General features: G+C 43.8%; 1 protein-coding gene across 1 annotated transcript in view; it reads right to left on the bottom strand.

Annotated features, from left to right (window-relative positions):
• Nucleotides 1-24,572, bottom strand: part of ntrk3a (neurotrophic tyrosine kinase, receptor, type 3a) — a 159,633-nt gene that overhangs the window by 55,819 nt on the left and 79,242 nt on the right. Inside the window, exons 8-12 of the mRNA XM_069718611.1 lie at nt 19,550-19,662; nt 18,184-18,367; nt 16,226-16,246; nt 14,858-14,904; nt 13,105-13,207 (exon numbers count right to left, since the gene is read on the bottom strand). Coding sequence (XP_069574712.1) covers nt 13,105-13,207; nt 14,858-14,904; nt 16,226-16,246; nt 18,184-18,367; nt 19,550-19,662 — 468 coding nt within the window. The remainder of the gene's footprint in view (nt 1-13,104; nt 13,208-14,857; nt 14,905-16,225; nt 16,247-18,183; nt 18,368-19,549; nt 19,663-24,572) is intronic.

Genomic DNA, 24,572 nt, shown 5'->3' on the forward strand with positions numbered 1-24,572 from the left:
TTAATAAAGTGTATAAAAAATAAAAAAAATAAAGTTTAGGACAGACTAAAGTTTAGGACAATAAAGTTTAGGACTGACTAAAGTTTAGGACAATAAAGTTGAGGACTGACTAAAGTTTAGGACAATAAAGTTTAGGACTGACCAAAGTTTAGGACTGACTTAAGTTTAGGACAATAAAGTTTAGGACTGACCATAGTTTAGGACTGACTTAAGTTTAGGACAGACTAAAGTTTAGGACAATAAAGTTTAGGACTGACTAAAGTTTAGGACATATTTTTTTTGAAAGATTGAAGAGAAACCTTCTGCTCACCCAGAATAATGATAGTACTGCCTGTGATGTGGTTTACAATCCCAACCCTCTTAATGAGGTTATTTCTACATACGTGTTTTGTTTCCCATCACAATAATTAATGTAATAGTTGCATATCACATTGTCTGACGCTCTTTTTAATTCTCTACAGAAGCTCTTTAATCGCTCTGCAGTGGTCTGACCTGATGTTAATTAGAGACAGAGCTAATTAGCAAGAAAATCCGTCTCCGAGAGGCTGAATCCAGGCAGGCTGGATGTTCCAGGATTTTAGAGTCTGAATGTTTTAATGATGGGCTCCTCAGGTCCACTGGTGCACTCTGATGTTTGTTCCAGTGATATTTCACAGTCCAGCTAGCCTTTGGCAATATCCTTAGCGAGTCTGTTTTGCCTCAGGCCAGAAACTCACACAGTCGCAACAGGAAAGAAAGTAATAGTAACATTTGAACCTCTCACAGGCAGGCACAGAGAATCTAAAACTCTCCTTCTCTCAATGAAAAGACTCAACATACGACTCAAGCTCAACAGCTTCCGCAGTGCCCGTTCAGAAGAGCTGCATGCTAACTGTGAAGTTACATCCTGAGAATAGGAATTTTCCTTCATCATTGTTTTTTCAAGATAAAGATACGAGCAATGTTTTTTCTGGCTACAGAAGGAGACAGCTTGTTGTTCCAAATTTATCTAGGTTTCAAGGATGTGACTGACACCTTTCCTTTTCTGCAAATGTAGAACATTCAAGAGGACAGTATTAAGTGTATTAACTGTACCTATGGAGAGAGGAACTCAAGAGATTAACATTTATTATTCAGACTCTCCTCCATCGAGTATGTCAGTTAATATTTCTGCCCAAGACATCAGACGGTCTTCTGAGGAAAAGACCAGCTCAACAATTCCCATCACAATCTGCATCCCTGAACAACCCCACACATCTGTTAGTGAATTCTCCCCCTCTCACTGCCTGGCCTTTCACTCCACTTCAGTCTACTTCTTTCCACTCAAGTCTTCTCAGTGTAGTGGGCACTTTAGCAGCATTGCAACTCCTGGCAACTTTAAATTCGGTGCTGAAAGGAAAGTATAAGAAGGAATCACGTTTCCTGTGAAAAGTATTTCAACGGTCAGAACAGTATGAGCTCGTGTCATTGAGTCGAATCAAGCAAATTTTAGATTGCAGCAAATTTTCACCCCAGCAGCCACAGGTTTTTACCCTCTGAAGTCGAAGCACATTATATCTCTTCACCTACCTTCATCGGATTCATTCAGTAAGACATATAACATAACACTGAATTTTAGACCTGACAAACACCAATCAGCCCCTAAAGCATGTTTTTTGACTGCCTGACAAAAGGTTAGGGAATAATAAAAATAAAACAAATAGTTCAACACTTTTGGAAATAACATGAGTATTTCAGCAAAAGAAGATGACAAGGCACACACTCCCAGCAGGATCAATATCGACTGGGACGACCCAACTGGTTAATTGAGCCATGACTTCATCTCAAGGCTCAATTTGAGCTTTAATACATGAACTTCTGATTATGATTTATATTTAATACTTACTTTGTCAGACCATTACTGCAAGTGCAACATTAGACTGTGAATGTTAGATTTAACTGTGAGCAGCCTTCTTGACTTTGCCTTTGAGATGAAAAATCTCTCCCCTATAAAGATATTTTCTTTTTCTGAGAGAATCCAAATGTCAGTAAAAGTCCTGACTGGTGGGCTGAGCGATGAGCACACAGCCGGTGATTAAATGTAAATAGAAGCCTAAAACACTCAAGGGGGAAAGGCTCTCAGTTGTCACAGCAACAGGCTGATTGTACTGCTGGCTGTTGATTGTTTGTGTCCTGAATGTTCCAGCAGAGTGGCTTCATGGACGGCGGGGCCAGAGGGGGCCAGAGGGGGCCAGAGGAGGCCGGAGGGGTCCATGTCACCAGACTGAAAACATGCTTGAACAGATTTTAACAGTGCAAACCAGAAAAGTAGGAGCTGCTGTCACAGACTTCCACACAACAGAGAGAAGTGACATAAGAGCAGATTCCAAACAAGCAGGACCGCTGACGTCATCTGTCGGTTTGTGAACGGCCGTTATGAAGCCTTCCGTTTGATTTTTCGACTTTCTGAAGTATTTCAAGGGTCTCTGTTGTCGATTTCCAAAATTTGATGTGAAATCTCTGCTCATGTCCACGGAGAAATCACAACTGTGCACGCACCACTGCCCACAGAGACGTGTGAAACTCAGGCGGTGATATTAATCAAGAGATGTAAGTCGGAATATTTCCTCAGGAAGGTTATTGCTTTCCTCTGCTTTGTGCACGTCACGATGTTGCACGCTCTGTCTGTGTGCAGCAGCAGCTGTCTCGGGACTGCTTGATTGCCCCTCACAAGCTGTGTGAACTGGGCAGCGCAGTGTGTGTAAAGTTTGGGCTGTTTGTCAGCGAATCGATGTAACAACTCCTCGAGACCCGAAACAAGATCCCGCGTCTCACCTGCCACCAGCTGATTAAAGTGAAGAGGGTTACCCCGAAGATAGCAACAATGCAGGAGTCTAATCTGTCCAGGCTCAATTAAGGTGGTTTGACCTTTAAGGTAAACCAACTTTTTCATTGAAGTGACACTGTCAGCCGCTCCCACACAGAGAACAAAGAAATGTCTGCTGAGTCCAGCTCAGTTTGTAACGTTTATTCATCCCAGAATCACCACACAGTAATACACACTCCCGTCCATAAGAAGAACTCATTCAAGCAGATGCAGGTCACATGATCAAGGTCATGTAAAAAACATTACTAGTCTGAGGCGTGGCTTGGTCGTGTAACTAACAGACTTCCACCTGAGAGGGTCGGGTCCATGAGGCGACACATTTTTTTTTCTGTAACTATGTGGGTTTCCTCATGGTTCGGTTTTCACGCGTCACTGATATGTCTCACGAGCAAGCGGCAAGCAACAGCGACATCACCGATATTCAGACGAACTGGGGAGGAGCAAGCGGTGGATCTGACTGATCTGATTGGAAACCCGCCGATACTATGTCCCGCTCACCGATTGCTGGAACCTGACTGCACCACAGGCCTGTCAATCAAACAGACACACCCCCAAATACACAGCTTTTTGAAGCTTATTTTCTAATGAATGAGGGATTATTTTCAGATGGACCGCCAGAAAACTAATAAGAAGGAGTGACTTCAGCTAACAACACCGAGATAACTGATGGACACATTTTAATGAGTTAGAATTTTCTGAGACTAGTTGAATGGGAGTCTATGGAGCTTAAGAGACTTCCGGAAGCTACGTCCACTTTTATATACAGTCTACGCTCACGAGGCAAAGACGTGACGCTGGCACGCTCACTTCTTGTGGATGAGCGTGTGTATTACATGTTTTTAGTAAATTGAACATAGCTGCTGTCTGACACGGCCGCCCCCCTCCCAAACCACTTTCCCTGCCTCTACCTGCAGCAGAGGGAAGAGGACAGGAGTAATGACTATTTGAGTACAGTTCAACTGAGCAGCGCCACAAACGAAAGCCTCCAGAACAACCATTGAAATAAATCAACACGTCTCTCAATCAGCTCGAACAACAGCTGAACATTAAGACGCTCATGAAGGAGTATTTACTGCTGGGGGGCTGTATAACACTTTATCGTTATGTACCGGCGATTTTAATGGGGAACGTGAGGTCCTTGGGCAATAAGACTGATAAGCTCGGCGTGCTGGTAAAGACCCAGAGAGAGTACCGGGAGTGCAGCATCACGTGTTTCACCGAGACATGGCTGCACTCACATCTCCCGGACCACAGCGCGGCCGTACCCGGCTTCAGGACTGTTCGGGCGGACAGAGATGTTGTTCGGAGCGGCAAGAAGAAAGGTGGAGGGATTGCAGTCTATGTGAACGAGAGGTGGTGCAATCCCGACCACATGTGTGTGAAGGAACGTTTCTGTAGCTCGGACATTGAACTTCTAGCCGTGGGGATGCGCCCTTATTATTTGCCGAGGGAGTTCTCGTCCTCCATTGTTATCGCTGTGTACGTTCCTCCATCAGCTGACGTAGAGGCAGCAGTGGACACCATCCACTCCACTGTGTCCAAACTTCAGACTCAGCATCCCGGTGCATTTTTGTTAGTTACTGGAGACTTTAACCAGTCTGGATAAAGTCCTGCCAACTTTGCACCAGTATGTTAACTGCCCCACTTGGAACAATAAAACTCTGGACTTACTGTATGATAATACCATGGATGCATACAGTACTACTGCCCTTCCCCCCCCTTGGTAGGTCAGACCACAACCTGGTCCTGCTGACTCCCAGGTATGTTCCCCTGGTGCAGAGGCAGCCTGTGACCACCAGGACTGTGAGGAGGTGGAAACAGGAGGCTAAAGGTGCCCTGCAGGACTGCTTTGAGTCCACGGACTGGGATGTGCTGTGTGGACCACATGGGGAGGACATCAACAGCAGGACGGATTGCATCACAGAATACATCAAATTCTGTGAACACACCACCGTACCATCCCAGACTGGACACTACTTCCCCAACAACAAGCCGTGGATCACCAGTGACCTGAAAGTTCTTTTTAATCAGAAGAAAGCAGCCTTCAGGTCTGGGGACAGGGAGGAGCTCAGGAGAGTGCAGCGCCACCTGAAGGAGAAGCTAAGAATGTTATGTGGTGGTGTTTTACAAGGACCCAAATGCAGGCTCACAGACGGTCGGTTCCAAAATACAGTATTTATTTCCATAAATAAAAAACAAACAAATGAACAAACAAACCAAAAGGTGGCAACTACAGTGTCCACTTGCTTCCAAGTCGGGAGGGCAACTCAACCGACTGATCCAGGGAGACACGGCTGGCAGGGCAGCCGGCAGACCAGCGGATAGGACCGCTGGAAGAAACAGAGTCAATAATCCTCCGAGTCGGGAGGGAAACTCCACCGACTGGTGACTCCAACAGGTAGTTCTGCAGGTGGAACAGGAGCTGGAGGAACAGGACGGACAGAGAACAGATGGAGGACGGACAGGTGACTAACTAATGAACTGACCACCAGAGGAGTGCAGGGGCAGGGTACATATTGTCCGGGGAGGTGATCAGGGAGATGCAGCACACCTGCAGGTGGTGATCCGGGGTGAGTGGCTGCAGCTGCTGGGACTGGTGAGGGGCGTGGCCACAGGAGGTGAGGAGAGGAGGACACAGAACAAGCAGACAGGGGACTGAGGGGACACAGGAAGAGAGGTGATCGGGGGCAAAACGGAGGAAAACAGGACTCCTGACAGAGAGAGTGCAATGACTCCTACAGGAGGAAGCTGGAGGCCAAACTCCAGCAGAACAACATGAGGGAGGTGATGACCGGTATGAAGGAGATTACTGGCTTCAAGGGGAGAGAGAGACAACCAGGGGGAACCTGGAGAGGAACAATGAGCTAAACTGTTTTTTCAACAGGTTTAATTCACCACCCTCATCTGTCTCATCCACACTTCACACCTCCCGAACACCTCTGCTGCCCCCTTCCCCCTCTATCCCCCCTGGTGAGCTGCATGGACACAGAGCCCTCAACTTCAAAGGGCTCTTCCACCATCGATGCCATGACCCCCCCCCCCCCCTCTCTGTGACGACTGGCCAGGTTAGGAGACAGCTGGAGAGACTCCACCGGCTGACGGCATCAGCCCCGTGGTCCTGAAGACCTGCGCCGTCCAGCTGGCTGAGGTCCTGCAACACCTCTTCAACCTGAGCCTGAAGCAGGAGGAGGTCCCGGTGCTGTGGAAGACGTCCTGCCTGGTTCCTGTCCCCAAGAAGACGACTCCATCTGGCCTCAACGACTACCGACCGGTTGCTCTCACATCTCATGTGATGAAGGTGCTGGAGAGGCTGGTCTTGGCCCACCTCAGGCCGCTGGTGAAATATTCACTGGACCCGCTGCAATTTGCGTACCAGCCTCGTGTGGGAGTGGACGACGCCATCATCTACCTGCTGCAACGAGCTCAGTCTCACCTGGATGGAACCGGTGAATCTGTGAGAATCACTTTCTTTAATTTCTCCAGTGCATTTAACACCATCCAACCACTGCTGCTGAGTGAGAAGATGCAGGTGGTGGGGGTGGACGCGCCCACCGTCTCCTGGATCAATGACTACCTGACAGGCAGACCACAGTTTGTCCGTCTGGGCAGTGTGCTGTCTGATACGGTGGTCAGTGGTACTGGAGCTCCTCAGGGAACTGTTCTGTCTCCTTCCTGTTCACCTTCTACACCACTGACTTCCAGAACAACTCAGAGTCAAGACATCTGCAGAAGTTCTCTGATGACTCTGCAGTGGTAGGATGTATAAGGGATGGATGGGAGGACGAGTACAGGGCAGTAGTGGAGGACTTTGTGGAGTGGGCGGGAAGAAATCACCTGCTCCTGAACGTGGCCAAGACCAGAGAGATGGTGGTCGACTTCAGGAGGAAGACGACGGCTCCACAACCGCTGAGAGTTCTGGGAGAGGAGGTGGACATGGTGGAGGAGTACAAGTACCTGGGTGTGTCCATCGACAACAGACTGAACTGGAAGACCAACATCAACGCTGTCTACAAGAAGGTGATGAGTCGACTCTTTTTCTTGAGGAAACTCTGATCCTTCAATGTGTGCAGCGAGATGTTGGAGATGTTCTACCATCTGTTGTGGCCAGTGCTTTGTACTTCACTGTGGTCTGCTGGGGGAGCAGCATTGGAGCCGGAGACACCAACAAACTCAACAAACTGGTTAAGAAGGCCGGCTCCATCATCGGCTACAAACTGGACAGTCTGGAAAAGGTGGTGGAGAGGAGAACGCTGAAGAAACTATTATCCATATTGGATAATCCTGTCCACCCTCTCAACCACCTGCTGCAGGGACAGCGGAGCACTTTCTCCAAAAGATTCCTCCAGCTCCGCTGTCACAAGGACAGATACAGGAGATCATTCCTGCCCACTGCCATAAGACTTTACAATAACTCACCTCTGGCAAAATCCATCACACAACAATAACACCGTTGGTTGTCTGTTTTCTTGTTTGTTTAAATCGTTGCACTATTGTTTAGTTAGTTTTAATTTAATTTAATTATTCTATTTTATTAGATTCTATTTTATTGTATATACTGTGCATTTTTTATATTTAATATTTTTTACTGTTGTTTTATTGCTTTCCTGTACCTATAATGCTGCTGTAGTGAAAAAAATTCCCCTTGTGGGATTAATAAAGTAACTATCTATCCATCCTTCACCCGTCAGTGCTTTTAATCTTACGGCTGATCGGTGTGTCACTGTATATGATGAGTTACCAGTTCGAAGCTTTGGATAACATCCGGTATTATGTTTTGTGCAAATCGTCCCTTTCACCTGAAGTATATCACTGAATGAAATATGAATATGCTCCTTCAGTTTTCTGTCAGTGCTTTGTCGGGTGCAAAAAGAGAGTCTGAAGACATGTTCTATACAAAACAAACTTAATATCCATTCACTACCTGATGTATATAGACTGTTTATTACTTGTAAAATTACCTTTCACCGAGGACACATTCACATCATACAGGCACATTTATTTAAAGGTATTTCACCTGTCAGATGGATCTTAGTGATCAGATAGAATGTAAAGTGCAATAAAAATCCAGCGGGCGAGTCAAACTGAGGCACTGATGCATCCACGCAGGTTCAAGATGTTTTTATCTTCCTGAATCTGCTTCGTCACCGTAGAGGCTGAACATACTGAGAGGAGTCCAAAGAATCACACACACACTGCTAACATCAGTGTCAAAACCAAGTGATCTGATTGGAAACCCAAAACGTGTCAATTAAGCGGACACGCCCCCAAAAACTGGGCTATTTGAGGGTTATTTTCTCATCAAATAACGGGATTATTTTCAGATGGACCTCCAGGAAACTAATAAGGAGTGAAGTTAGCTAGCAAAACCGAGATAACTCAGGGGAAATTTTATTGACTAGGTTTTTATGAGTAGTTGAATGGGAGTCTATGGAGGCGGAGGCTTTTTGGAGCTGACCTCTAGTGGCACTCGGCCTCATTTTTAAAATACGGAAGCTACATCCACTTATAAATACACTCTGTTGTCAAATCACACCAAGCTGCTGGGAGGGCTTAAGAATGGTGGCGCATCAAATTCACTCAAATAAATATAATACACTGTAGAAGAAATGCAAAGTATACAGTATGCTAATCTGGATGTTACACTGTATTAGTGGAGTCTCAGGCATCAACTTGATGCTATTATGTCCATAAAGAAACAGAGACAGACAGACATGTCTCAGTCTTCTCTGGACAGCAAAAGTCGATTGGATCTAAAAGAGATCAGAGTCGGATAAAGATGACAATATTCCTCCTGAGGAAAAAACAGATGATGAAGAGCCGAGATGTAATGAAATCATCAGTTTTCTGACTTCCTCAAAAAGCAGCTGAGACTCATATCAACGCACTTCATCTGTGTGTGACGCACGTCAAATGTCAGTGTGTGTGTGTGTGTGTGTGTGCGTGCGTGCGTGTGTGTGTTTGTGTGTGTGTGTAGTCACCCTACAGCCAGTAATTTGTGTTGGCTGTGAGCAGCACTAAATGAACAGATGGATGTAATCAACAGATGGTTGATATGGTGTTTCTGTGTGTGCCCTTAAGACATGGGGTCTGAGTGTGTGTGTGTGTGTGTGTGTGTGTGTGTGTGTGTGTGTGTGTGTGTGTGTGTGTGTGTGTGTGTGTGTGTGTGTGTGTGTGTGTGTGTGTGTGTGTGTGTGTGTGTGTGTGTGTGTGTGTGTGTGTGTGTGTCTGCGTGTTACAGTTTCTAACAGACACGTGCTGTGAAAAGCTTTTACCACAGAATGAAAGCATTATAAACTGCATTATAATGACTCACATTTTGTATATTGTGCACAACACTAAGTCAGTCCAGTCAGTGACTCAGCTCACTCATGTCCTTCTCACCGGTCTGCCGTGTTTCCTTGCACATAAGAAATAAAACATTTAAGATCCCACATGTTTTCTTTTCTACTTGGTGTGACATTTGCAGCAGTAAAGCTGAACACTGCTGCAGCGTTTGATCTGCTGCGGAGCCGTTCACAAGAAACACCAGCGCATGACGTATTTCAACAACAGCGAGTGACAAGAGACAAGAGAGCTGACAACAAAAGTACAGGAGAAGAGTGTTTCTGTGAGAGATGAGACAGTGTTGTCAAGAGGACATTTTTACACAAATTCAAGAACTCCTGTTGCAATGAAATCCGGGGGGAGGGGGGCTACGAGGTTGGTTTGAAATTACAATCTAAGAGTTCCTCCACATCTCCAACAGCTGCTCCTGATCCAGAGGCACCGCACACAAGGATCTGGTTCAGAGATGACTGTCACTGTAAGGTTGATATTTGCTGACTCATACTGGTCATTGTTAAACTCAGAGATGACTGGTAGATGTCACCGTGGAGCTGCAGCCTGACCTCTCATCACCGCAGCCGGTGCTTCACTGCAGGTGAAGTGATCTCTGGCTGCTCCGGCCGACCTCAGAGTTCACCTCTATTACCTGCAGGCCGTGCTGACTGCAGCCGGTACGTCAGTCAGACATCAGAGTCTTTCTCACCGGTGATCATGGAGCAGTTTTATCGGATGGGAGGTTAACGAGACTGCTGAGAGCTTCACAGTCACAGAAACATTTAGGATGAAACAATCAGCTGTGCTTTGCAGTGCACCGCTGATGGCTTCAGGTGTTGTTCAACCGAAAGAAAGCAAGTGAGAGTTGGCAGTTTTTAGTTTTATGTGAATCTAAATCTGCACTAAAATGAATAAAAGGAGGGTTATCAATGTCTTTTCAAACATAACTTGCTTTATTAACAAAAATAACTGCTCATTTACAATCAGAAAGGCTCTGCTCCTGTTTTTTCATCATCAAATAAAACTGAGAAAACCAGAATGAGCAGAAAAAAACTGACGGGGCAGGGTTTGCTGGAAAATCTAATTAAATAATTATTGTAAAAGAAAAGGATTACATATTACTGCATGTTAAAATAATTTTATACACACAACTTAGTTTGTGACAGCTATGTGTTGAATTAACATGAATTAAACAACATCTAAAGCTCTTATTTTGACAGCTGATGCCGTCGTTGTTTCTATATTACATTTTATGCCAAAAAAAAAAAAATCACATTTTCAAAATCTGCCGCAAAATAAATAAAATGTGATCCCAACAATCACAAAAAAACTCTGCGAAATCCTGGAGGGACTATTTTATGTGCATGTAATGTGCACCACAGGAACCTGTCCTGATCTGCACGTGGTGATGAGAAAAGTCCAACATCTCAAAATAATGTGCTTATTAAATATGGAGTCACCCACACCCACCTGCTGCTTCTCCTTCCTCACCTCCCTGGGTTCTCTACCAGATTGCTTCTGCCGACCTGTTAGAAGCTCAACCTCTGACCATCAGCTTTCACCTCAACATTACGTTACTGCACTTTGCTTGTGATCTAAATCAACACAATACAATAATATGACAACAAAACAGGAGAAATTAGAAATAAAGTCCTAACTGAGCACACAAATGCATTAAAGTCATTTGTGCTCTTATTAAATGTTCAATTCAGAGCTGAAGCATGAATGACTTGTGTCTTTACGAGGTCCTGCAACAGGAAGTGGCTTCCACTCAGTGACATCTCTCATCCTTTTTGAATGTGCTGATATGAGTCATCACGGAGGAACCGGGCTGGTAAACATGAATGCTGTGGGCAGTTTACCTTCCCCATCTCTGGCTTCTAAAAGTCTGAAAACGCTCACCTCTGGAGGGGACAGCGTGTCAGGTGGTTGCGCTGCAGCTTTAATCTCCTCTGATCTGGTGGAGCTGCTGCAGCCACTCAGCTGGGAGTGTGTGCTGGTGCTCTGCTGCAGGTCCAGCTGCTGCTGGAGCTGGAGCTGCTGCTGCTGCTCCACTTTCTCTGGATAAACTCAGAATGTTTTCTGGTTCTGTATTGAAGCTTTCTCTGCCAACATTTGGCTTCTTTAAATTGCCTCCCACAAATATTTCCAAAGAAGCTCCTTCAAATAATACAAGGAGATAAAATAATGTATGGAAACATCACATCTGCTTCCCAACATGTTCGTGGAATAATAACGAACTGCTTATGTCTACTTCTGACGTTTTATCCATCTGAACCTGAAAAATTGTGATGTTTCCTCTTGTGAAGAACAAACAGCATCTGTAGTTAGTTTCTGTTGGATCGGGTCAAAGCAGTGGATGCATGACTGCTTTATTCAGCAGGTTTTAAATAAGAAACACATGGAAGACAAACTTTAAATATTTCATTATTTGCAGAATTATACATTTTCTCAAACAAATAATGTATGTGCACTGTTCCTGTTTGTTGTGCAATCTTTAAAGTTTATTAAAGATGAAGATAAAGATATAATATGGATGAAAAGTTTGTCGTAAACACAATGTTAATATGTGGCATTACGTGTGTGTGTGTGTGTGTGTGTGTGTGTGTGTGTGTGTGTGTGTGTGTGTGTGCGTGCGTGCGTGCGTGCGTGCGTGCGTGCGTGCGTGTGTGTGTGTTTTAGAATGTAAGACACATTATCATTTAACAAGCTTCCCTCCATGAAGCTGACCTGTCACATCGCTGAGGAACACGTCATCTCCAAACACCGCCACATTTCTGCCGGTTAGCCGAGCAGCTAACCAGCCTCGTCAGCAGGTCACTTTTCCCCTCTGAGTGTTTGTTTAGTGACTCGTTCTACAAAAGCTGAAGTGCAGGTCAGTATGAAACAGGTCAGGATGAATTGCTCACAAGTGACACCAGGCTGCTACAAATCAAGCGCCCGCTCCTCTGCTGGCCTCAGACGGCTCACAGCTCCGTGTTCAGCCTTCATGCTGTACTTCGCTGCAGACAGCTGCATGATTTATAGAAGAACCACCTTCACTCACTGAACTCCTGCTGTCATGCACCACTGTCACCTGTTTCAGAGCTGAACTGTGATTGGCTAAGAGTGTAATAACCTATATTTGACTTCAGCAAATCTTTTTGCACACATGGACCACAGCAGAGGGTGAAGACGTCCGCTCTGTGGGATACAAACAGGACCGAAGTGCTCTTTGCAACACTGCACTGCTTTATGGATGCCAACAGGTCGAGAGCACTGTATTCTTCCAGATCTCACTCATCAGATTTATTAGAATGAATCAGAGCGGTGGAGTTCACCTCAGAGGGAACAACACGAACTCCTCAGAAACACAGAGACGGCTATAAACAGGAAGTACTGACACTTAATGTGACCACTTATTTATCAGATAAAACATTCAGTTCAACGCTGACTTCATTCCAGGAATCCTCAAAACAGTTTTCTTTTCTCCTCCAAACTGAAACGAACACTGAAAAGAGGAGGAAGAGGAAGAAAGAAGCCCAAGAAGAACCAAGCCTTTATAAAGAATCTGATTACATTTGGAAAGTCTGGAAGAGCCGCATGATAGAACTATTTTATCCCCATTGATGTTAGCATAGGGCTAACCTGTACAGTCAGGGGAAGTCTCTGATGTCATGTTCCACCCACAGAGCATGCTCAGTATGACTTCATCCAGCCAGTGCAGGGGTGTCTCACCAGACAGCAGCTGTAACAACTGGCATGACAGAAATTCTTGGCTCCCATGATCCTTCAGTCCACCATACCGTGTATCAGTGTTTGAATGCTACACAGAAGCAAAGCTCCGTCTCTTCGTTCACGCACACTCAGGTGCCGGCCTCCTCCAGCTCCACACAGTCACACACCGTGAGCTCCACTGAAGACCAACGACAGAGCAAACACACCGAGAAACGTCTTCTTACCTTTCATGCCGAACTTGGACCGCCGTCCGTACTTGTTGATGAGAAGGAAGAGAACGACGAGCATCACACAGGCAAACCCCGCCAGGCCGACGGCGATGGAGACCTGCAGAGGAGGCGGGTGGGTTGAGGGGTAAATAGAAGTTAGACACATCATCATAGTCACACAGTTTGTGTGCAGTTAAAACAGAGTGTTATGAATGACAGACAGGACACCAGACACCGAGATGTTCCTACAACTGTGCTGCAGTCAGACACTCACAAACACTCGGTTCACTGAACGCTGGCTCTCATTGTCAGATTTTCATGGTCACAAGCACACATCACCTTTTTCATATTTTGATCCACGAACCTACTCAACAAGATTTATCCATACAGACTCACTTTAAAGTTAAAGATGTATGAACACAGTCATTTATATGTATGTGAAGACATGAGCAGAGGTGAAGTGTGCGGAACAAAAAAACCCAAAGCATTTACACATGTTTAATAACCCACGATCCTCCTTCAGAACTACAGCCCGCACGCACATTTATCTGTTCCTCGGTCAATTACAGGAAAAGATGAACTCAATTACATTTCTAACCATCTCTCAGGCTCACCGGCCCCCGGGGGATTCGGCAAACAGCTGAGAGCGAGCGCAGAAAAGGATAGATTCCTGAGCTCTTATTATCTTTTTCGTTTGTTGCATTTCTGTCTCTTTCTTCCTTTTGCACATCACATTCAGTGTGACGGATTCTTCCAGAGTCTTTACATGTATGCACACAGACGCACATCTGCCATCTCAACTCTCAACCCTTAAATTGACAGGATGCCTCAATAATTTAAAAGAAAAATAGATGTTATGAATGTAAATCTGAATCTGTAGAACAGATGAAAAATGTGTTGAACAAATCAGAGATTGAAAAGATCATCATGTTACATAACTGACAGTATCCACATGTGACAATGAACGGAGGTAAATGTGTGTCCATGTGCGAGTCGTGTGACTGTGTGTTGGCACAGCCATCTCTTTAGTTCTGATCTGAACTGTGCAGCTTCTGTACTGTAATGTCATGACAGTAATAAACTCTGCTTCAGCCTCCTCTGTCAGTACAGTGTAGTATATACTTGTTCTGCTTAAGGAAACTATCTTTCTTCCACATTGACAAAACCATGAAGACATTATTTTATCATGCTTGTATTGAGTCTGTTTTATCCTTTCTTTGGTACCATGGTTTGGTGTTTTATATTTGAAAGACAAGCGCAAACTGATGCAAATCGTTTAAATGGTCTGGGAGGCTGATTGGTGAGTCAGGGCTGAACCCACAGTCCTGGGACACCAGAGGAAAACCAACTCCATTTTAAATGAGGACTCCAAACCCTTTACATGGTGAATTTCAGCTTCCTCCCTCTGAAGGTTTATAGTTCCAGGCTGTAGGGATTTTTTTTGCAAAGCATTTTTGCTCCCAAACTACATTTTACATTTGATTTACTGTATGTAAGAAAAATATCTTATTATAAGGGAATGCAATAAAAAAAATAAAAAATCTTCCCACAGATTTCAGAATAAAACATGTTTAAAATAAGAAAGTGGTTGTTCTCACACGGTAAAGAAACCTCACAAGCATTGTGGTGTAGAACAGTGAATAATAATGAAATGTTCATGTTTGTGGGACTGAGAGCAGAGCAGCTTGAGTTCAGCTGAACCACTCGCTGATGTGAGTTTGTGTTACTCTACCTAAGTGATCAGCATGTTTAATATTCAGTCACTCACCCCAAAAGTATCTTCCTCAGGTTTGCGCGTCTCTGCAGTCGGTGTCACTGGAAGAAAAACACAAAACTGTTTGAGAATCACAGCAGTTCACTGTCCTCCACCCTGTGTAGAATAAACTGGAAGTGACCACAGTATCTTTTTTACATGATGAGAACCAAATCACATCGTTCCCCCTTAAACTGAAGAGATAATAGATCTGGAAAGTAACGTGGTGCATTCAGAGTCTTGTTCAGCTGTAGGATATCTGCTTCCCAGATACATGCATTATCTTTGTAACCACATCTTTAGGTCATAAAACAAGACCTCCATCAGTGTTAGCGCCGACAGTACATTAACAGCTCGGCTCCTTTTCAGTAACTGCTTCAAAGTCTAATCGAATTTGGTTTGTTTGATTGCATCGATGATTTAAGAATGATGTCATCAGTAGTCAGATGTAGACAAGCGGCAACCAACTGTGATGTCACCCGTTGGGTTGTGAATGTTATGAACCCTCGAGTTTGAGTTTTGGATGTCGTAATCTTGCTAGTTCAAAGTGCTTTGGAGCAGGAAATGACCATATTTGGGCGAGCTGGGGGAGGAGCGAGCGGTGGATCTGACTGATATGATTGGAAACCTGACGATACTACGTGTTAGTGTGGTATCGCTGGTATTGCAGTTTAAGGTAGTTCTGCATTTGCCTCATTTTTTAGATCCAAAGGCTACGTCCACTTTGATTTGTCTCTGTTAGTAATGCAGTGCTGCCTGAGGGCCCGAAGATTACGGCCATCCAATAATAGTTTTCTTCCTTGTCCCTTGCATACAGAGATTTCTCCAGATTCTCTGAATCTTTTAATGATAAAATGTACAGTAGATGATGAAATTCTTTGAAATTTTAGGTTGAGGAACAAGATTCTTAAATTGTTGCACTATTTGCCCACAGTCTTTCCCAGAGTGGTGAACCTCTCACCATCTTCACTGCTGAGAGATTCTTCTGCCTCTCTGGGATGCTAATTTTATACCCAATCATGTTACTGATCTGCTGCCAGGTAACCTAATTAGTTGTCAGATGTTCAACCAGGTGTGTGTTTTTTTAGCTGTACACAACTTTTCCAGTCTTTTGTTGACCCTGTCCCAACTTTTCTGGAGCTTGTCGCGACCATCAAATTCAAAATGAGCGTATATTTTTCATAAAAAAATAACATTTCTCAGTTTCAACATTTGATATGTTGTCTTTGGTCTGTTTCAGTAACTCAATCACAATGTGCACACGAGCTAATCGTATAAAGTCAGCGTGAACCTCTGTAATGTGAGCAGAGGATGTCATAATGAAGAACTAACTCCAATCAATACCAAAATACTTTAATGACATAATCTTATAAAAGCTCTCACCATAATCATAATCTTCCAGATCTGTGGAGGAAGAAGAGGAGACATACTGTGAGACACACTGCACAGAGAGGTGAGGTCACATGTCCTGGTGTTCATATTGACAACAGAGGAAGACACACACACACACACACACACACACACACACACACACACACACACACACACACACACACACACACACACACACACACACACACACACACACACACACACACACACACACACACACTGACTGAGAACATAAAGAAAAGTAAGTGTGAGGTGTGAGAGAGCAGAAATAATACTGTTAACAAGATCAACACGTCTGAATATAGCTCGCCTATATTCTCCACATCTCGTTTACACTTTCACTGAATACAGGTTTGATTTCACAGTTTCCATCCTCACGAACACAGAGTGCTGATGAGGCACTGAAGAACCTGTGACACCGTCGACCTGAGAGATGAACCGTGCATCAACTACATCAAACACTCTGTTACAGTTAAACAGGAAACCCCAACTTTGTTTTTTGACAGGCTGCTTGATTTGATGAATCAGATCATTTTAAATTATAGTTTCCACAGGAGTCAGTGATCGGAGTCCCGCTCACCTTCAGAACAGGGTGATTCATCTTTTAGGAGGGTGTAACAGTGATCCAGTGTGTTGGTGTCCCTGCAGAAAAGACTAATATGCTTGCTAATATGTCTCAGGTCTGTCAGGGTCACGCTGATCTGGAGAGTGATGTAAACATCGAGCAGGATGGAGGAGGAAACCTCCCGCATCAACTGTTTTAACAATGTCTCCGAGTTCAGGCCGCAGTATTTAAACTGACAGCGGATGGAGACCTGGCAGATGTATTCTTCTGTTGGGGATGGATTCACAGAGCTGGGTCTTGGGGCCTACTGAGGAGAAGAAGCTTGCTCATTTTGTTGGGTCAGCAGCAGTTCAGAAGCCCCGGCCTCCCTGCGTCTCCCCCTTCTGTGTCTCCTGTACTTGTGTACAAACTCACCATTTTGAGTGCATCAATGTGTTCACACTGTCCAGTACAGAAACATGCAGTACACTACAAGTATCAGGATGATGCACTCAAAACGGTCCAAAAAAAGAACAGTGACTTGCTGGGCACACTAAACGGTCGCCATCTTGGCTCCGTAGAGGAAGGGGGCGGGGCCACCGACATAAGGAATTTTCAAATTAAAGCGTCTGAGGAAGCTGCAGCTGTTCCTGAACACAAAGTGTTTCTTTTTCACTGCTGCTGCTGGACAGAAGAATCAGTGTGTTTATTGAGTGTGTTAAATAGAAGATACAAAAACACGTTGATTTCTGGGTAAAATAATTAAAGCTGCAGATATTTTGGAGGATGATGTGTTCACATGATGAGGTTATTTCTAGTCAGTGCAGAACGGCAGGGTGTGATTTGAAACAACTCTACTCTGTATAAATTCCTGCTCTACACAAGTAAGAGTCCTGACATGAAGAATACTTTTTGTTAGTGTGGTGACTGAAGTATTAGTGGTAAAAACCTATATTTAATGGGGCTGATATTGTTGATTGATTTTTCTACATGAACATGACATACAAGGCGTGCTGGGTGCAGTGTCGGCAGTCACTACGGTAACCTGGATTAATGTGCGGAACATCTTTGACAACAGTCAACACATTCATGATGTGAAATATGAAAAACTGTGACGGCATGCTTAGGGTTGAAAACTACTCCCTACTTCACAGAACACCCTCAGAGTCACCGACGCCAGCCTGCAGACATGAACAGGTCACACGACTAAATCCCACCTAACGCCATGACGACAGGCCAAACACAAACCCATGACATGAACATGTCTGCTGTTGTCGTGTATCCCTCGGTTAAACACACGTATTTCACGTGAAAGGAATCCGCACAGATGTTTGATGTATTTTCTGTAGTGTGGCTGTAATATAACGTGCAGTGAACACAGCTGGCCTCTCAGAGTCCGCCTCACCTTCGAAGGGCTTGTCCAGGAAGTGTCCGTACACGGTGCTGCTGGCCACGCCCAGGTAGTTGGTGGCCTCCAGGGTGTAGTTGCCGTTGTTGTGGTGCGTCGGGTCTTTAAAGGTCAGGCAGCCCTCGATGTCGTCCTGGTAAATATCCATATCAGGACGCACATACTCGGTGTGGGAAATTTCCTGAAAGAGGAGGAGGGACAGAAGAGCAACGGAATGATTGGTGACGTCATGTCAGGAAACTCTGAGTTCAAGAAAAGCTGCTGACAGAGACCAAACATCGTGTTATTGAGCTGCCAGCTTTTTTCTGTCTGTCTGAGAGCTGGAAACATTCTTGTTCAATCATCCTACTGACAATTTATTTATCAGTTTGGACAGTACATTATTTTTTGTATAGAAGCACCCACATTTAGTTAAAACATATTTATATTAGGTTTTCTTAAAGTTCCAATTTTCTGTATTTGAGTTCCCAGTGCTGCTAGAGGACATCTTGAGAGGTCTGAGTGAAAGATGTGCTCAGGGAAGTGGCGCTTTTAGATACAGGAAGTGGCCAGTAAAACCGTACCAATCGCCTGACACATCATGGGGTGGGATGTATTTCTCAGTTTGTTTGTGTGTTTCTTTAGTGTATAGTAGTTGTGTAGGTTTTGGTATATTTTAATTTGGTAAATATTCTAATTAAGTTAGTCATTCCAGGATCTGTGTTAGTTGTAGTTCAGTTGGTAGTTTGTTGGTGTTTGTGTGTTTCTCAGGGGTCTGGTGAGACAGTATACGTGTCCCCCACTGTGCCCTGTTTGTTATGTTCAGTTTGTTGTATTGATGAAGTTGAGCTGAGGTCTGGTAAGCTGACCTCTATCATGGGCCCAGAAGTTTAGTTGCACTTTTTGGAAGAACAAATGTCCTGTTTTTTATTTGTTTTATGTTGTCCTGTTTTGTTTTTTGGTAAATAAAACCTTTTCTTGGGGAAAATAGCTGTGACTCCTCTCGCCTACCAGCTGGGTCCATTATAGTAACACTGATGGAAATCTATTTTGTCATGTAGAAAGTTAATCCTTATTCATATGCTCCATGTGTAAGGCCTCTGTGAGTCATCTCTGTTGAGTTACTTGCATTATTATTCAGATTTGGTAGCAACTTATGTTGTTTCCTGTGTTATATTTAAATTTGTTTCAGACTTTTATTTCCATTCTTCCAATTCAGTTAATATCAGAATTTTCCTTCGGGTCACGAACACATGTGAATGAAGGTATTTTCATGGACAGAATTTTTTATTCCAAAGTTAACATTCAGTAATCAAACACCTGAGCAGAGCATACACGTACAACATCTGAGCTGTGCAGTAGATCAGAATAAAACCAAACACACCTTTTCTTTGTAGAACCACCTCAAAGTCGGGTGGGGAGAACCGCGGACAGTGAACTCGATGCACGTGTCATGGCGGCGCTCTGGCTCCTTCAGCTTTACGATGGTGGGAGGATCTGAAGGGACAAAAGACAGAAGTGGTCACTGTGTTTGAAACAGAAGGAAGTTTCTCTGTGTCTGGACTTGCAGCAGCAGAGTGAAGCTCTTATTGTCAGACTTTACACTTGATGTATTGTTCCTTTGTGACATGAGAGGACCGGAGAAGAAGGGAGGAAATACAGAGAAATAAAGCAGGGAGACCTCCATTATCATTCTAATACACTGCTCTCATCACGATCTTCTGCCATCGATCTGCGGTGAGCGAGTGTGTTGCTGCTCTCGTGTTTCTGTTGACTGACAAAACTCCGTCTGAATGCAAACACAGTTGTCTGTTTGCTGCTGCAGCGTGTTATCGTCTTACAGCGGTCAGCTGCAAGAAACTCAAACCAGCACCGACAGTCAGCTTAATAGCCACTCTTCCACAAATGGAATTTATCCTTTTAACAATGCACACACATTCACACACACACACACACACACACACACACACACACACACACACACACACACACACACACACACACACACACACACACACACACACACACACACACACACACACACACACACACACACACACACACACACACACACACACAACAACAACAACAACAACAACAACAACAGGAGATGTCAACAAGGCTACATGTGATCAAAAATCATTTCCATGGTAAATATCAGTAGATATCAGAATAAAGTGACTGAAGCACCTGAGGTTAACGTTGGCTACAGTAGACCGGACAGTAACAGATCCTTTGGAGACTCTTAAAATGAATTATCGTCATGATGACAGATTAGATTATCGTCCCTGCTCTTCTCACCTTCATAGCTTCCTGCAGCACATCATATTTCTGTCACTTTTAACATGTTTACAATTTTGCTTCACTCATCTCAGCGTTGTTCTGTTTGTCACATCAGAAAAAAATAAAATTTCACAAACATGTCTGAACCTGTCTGTGTTGTCACAACGGATTTATTGTTCAAAGTATAATCCCAAAATCAAATTTACAGTTATGACATGTTAACGTCAGTGTTAGCAGTGTTAGCATGCAACTGAGTGTTTGAATGGCGAGTGCAGCATGTTGGAGCTGCAAACGTACGTCGGCATTAACATTAGCAAACTAAAATAGAAGCATGATGCTGGGAATGAGAGGATAAGAGAGGACAGACAGATTTTAAAACTCCTGAAGGGCGGGTCATGTGGACTGATTAATTCCGCCTACCAGGAAATAAGTCAACACAGAGCGAGACAAGGTGGAAGACACACAGCAGGCCTCTCGAAGGCAGGAGGGTCATCACAGTGCCCACTGCCGAACTCTCTCTATATACATCTATATCGATATCTCTCTGGGTGTAGCGTTCAATAAAAGGGAATATATAATGTAAAATGTATGTAACGTGAAGGTATAGTTCATGATAAAGGAGCCATTAAACAGGGGACTCTGTTAGTATGGAATGTTTTTCTAATTTGCTGTCTTTAATGGTGCAATGGGAGCAATATCCAAGATGTTGAATGTATTTATAAAAAAAAAATGCAGTAGGCCATATTATACATAGATTTAATTGTATACATTGCTGTTTTTTTTAGGCTATGAAATGTAGCCCCATTCGTGCAATATGTCTTCAGTGTTGGAATGTAATGTCTATTTGTATGTGCAGTTCAGTCTCTTTTTACTCAAACATTGACATCGTAAATGTATGTTTCTTAATAATAATGTTATGTTTTGTCCAAAATGAAGAATTCTATTAAATGCAGCAACACTTATCCAAGAAACCATTTCGTATCGTAATAGATTTTGATATTAGAGTGATAATTTGATATTATGGTGGTGCTCAGTAAACATTCCCAGCAATCTCAAGGTTGCACAGCGCTGTTCATCACATAATCTAAGAATGGGACAGTTATATGGTGGAAGTCTGTGCAGCAATGTTTTTAAGAGTGCATCTATGAATTTATAAGCACAGTCTGTCACAGTAAAGTCATATCTTTTATGAACCTTCTGTTTTAATGCTCATTTTTAATCAGTTTTATTTACATGTTTGTGTTATTTTAACAGGACTTTCTGTTTGCATGTTTGTTTGGTGACTTTGTGCCAAATAACAAAATAAAAAACAACCAAACAGGAAATTATGGTGCCACTTAGCTCAGTATGTGATCCCTCATTTAAAGAAACCCTGTTTGTTCTTTCTGTATTTGTCTGTTTTTTACCATAATCATAAATTATGATGTAATCTGTAACAGCATCATTCTAATTATTATCATTTAATTTTCAGACAGATAAAGTCGCCCTCCGTGGAAGCGACTTTCTGCAGCGCGCCTCTCTGTTCTCTGCTGAATCGATAAGTAGAACAATATTGGCGATGAGCCCAAGTGGATGAATGGGATGGAACTGCAGCAGCCCGGCAGTCAGCTTCATGTCTGGAGAAGTACAATGGCACGGCCAGCGCTTCGGTGGGTTGATGTATGGAACTCGTGCAGGGAGAACACAGGATGGATTATCGTTGTGCAACGGGTGTGATGTCCCCTTTGTGCTCCAAATAATAAGAACAGCAAAGACAGAGATGAGGCAACGTGTAAGAGAAAGAGCAACCAATGACAGCGACTCCACAAGAAGACCTCCCGACACACACACACACACACACACACACACACACACACACACACACACACACACACACACACACACACACACACACACACACACACACACACACACACACACACACACACACACACACACACACACACACACACACACAGACACCTGTGTTAGTCCACAGAAACAGTCGACCCTAACCACGTCAACAGACACGTTGCCGCAAATACAAACTCAACAAGCCTGAGAGATGAGGCAGTGTGTTCGTAAACACTGATGTTCTGGTTCTGATCATATAAAGTGAACACACCAGGATATTCATGTGTGTCAACATGTCTGTGACCTCTAGTCTGCAGCTCCTGACTCCAAATCTGTTCTAATGAACAACATAGGGAGGTAGAAGTGAACTTAGTTTTGTTGCATGGACACTTTTGTCTTCAGCCCTTCAGATGAATTTATCATATTAATATTGTTAGATAGTTTGTTCCCGACTAGTGTCTGATTTTTCTTTCATATTTTATTATTCTGATGTATTAACAAAATATGATTCCAGTCGAAGGAGCAGGTCAATATTTTTGGAAATATGCTCATTTGGTTTCTCGCCGGGAGTTACACAGAAGATTGATACCTCTGTCATATCTGTACGGTGAGTATGAATCACAGTCAGGAGCTTAGATAATAAAGACTGAAAACAGCCACAAACGACTAGCCTGAAGACCGTGGAGCTGGTCGAAGACTCCATCATCACCCAGAACCTCCACTGGGAGCAGAACATTGACTCCACCGAGAACCCGCCATCAGTGATGGTGTACTTCTAGACCGCCATCACCTCCTTCATCACTGTCTGGTACGCTGCTGCCACTGACGGGGACGAGGACTGACTCCAGCCAAGATCTCCGCCGACCCCTCCCAGAAACTGTCCAATCACTGTTCTTGTTCTTCACATCCTTGCCGGAGTGTTTCGTGCACTTGCAAAGCTCTTCAGCTGTATTTTCTCTAGTGTTGACCCGATTGACCCGTCTGCTCTCTGGTTTTTGTTTTCCTGCCTGTAAGCTTCTTCAATAAACCTCCTCCAAACTGTTCCTGCACATTCGGGTCAGTCTGTTTCAGGCTTCAACTTCCTTCCGACAGATAGGTCTTCTTCCTCATTGCTGCAGAGCTCCACTGTTGTCCAAACACTATTAAATCATATCACTCAGCCACTGTTGTCCTGCTGACATGGTTTCCTCGACACAACAAACACACTAACTGGAGTTTATTTTGACTCACTGACACCTGCACTGTGCTGCTGCCCCCCAAAATCTCACTCAACCACCAAATCTATAATAATTCACAGCTGAAAATTGTCCACAGTAGATGCAGAATTTACTACAATCTTAAAGATCTGCATTCTTTTTGCTGCACCTGTTGTGACAGGTGGCCATTGCAGCCTTCACTTCCCACAGATCCAAGCGGTGGTCCCTGTGACGTTGAGTTGAAGAGTGACACTCAGCCACAGACAGCTCGGTCACTTAATAACACAGCAAATGGCAAAGCTTCAGAATGGAAGAATTTTTCTGTGTAATGTAATACATTTTTAAAAAACAAAACATAGTTCAAAAAAGCTATTTAAAACATGAAATGAATCACCAGGTTATTGTTTGTTTCACTGAGATGAAGCACTTCCCTTGATGATGAACTACAGATGTGATCAGAGCTTCATTTGAAAATCAGGAGGACCAGAGCACAGAAAGGCTGCTGCCCCCATAGAGCCTGAACACACTGTGACCACACCGAGGTCAGAACTAACTATCATCACAAACAAAGCATTATTCATTCACATTTAATAATCAGAGCGTTGAGCTGTAATCACTGAAAATCAGCAGGTGGAGGCAGATACAGCTGTTTACAACCTGCAGCTCTCTTTCTGATGAGCTCATCACAGCATCTACGCACAACAAACAGCTCTGTTCACTCTTATTCTGAAACAGTCAGTCACATGTATCAGGAGAAAAACAGATATATAAATGTAGAAGTAGCTTCTGGCTCTGAAAAATGAGGCCGATGCAGCAGTGTCACTCGAGGTTGGCTCCATAGAGCCTCCGGTTCCATCGACTCACATTCAACTAGTCTCATAAAATTTCTCCGTCAGTACATTTTCCAGGGGCTATTTCAGTTTTGCTAGGTAAAGTCACTCCTTCTGACTATTTTTCTGGAGGGCCATCTGAAAATAATTCCATCATTAATTAGATAATAAACTTCAAAAAGACATGTTTTTGGCGGTGTGCCTGTTTGATTGACAGGCCTGTGGTGCAGTCAGGTTACAGCTATCAGTGGGCAGGATGTAGTAT

The sequence above is a fragment of the Brachyistius frenatus genome, unplaced genomic scaffold, assembly GCF_029030835.1.
Source record: "Brachyistius frenatus isolate BFR_SWC_R1_liver_20210118 unplaced genomic scaffold, ASM2903083v1 Contig_194, whole genome shotgun sequence".
NCBI classification, from domain to species: Eukaryota; Metazoa; Chordata; class Actinopteri; family Embiotocidae; genus Brachyistius; species Brachyistius frenatus.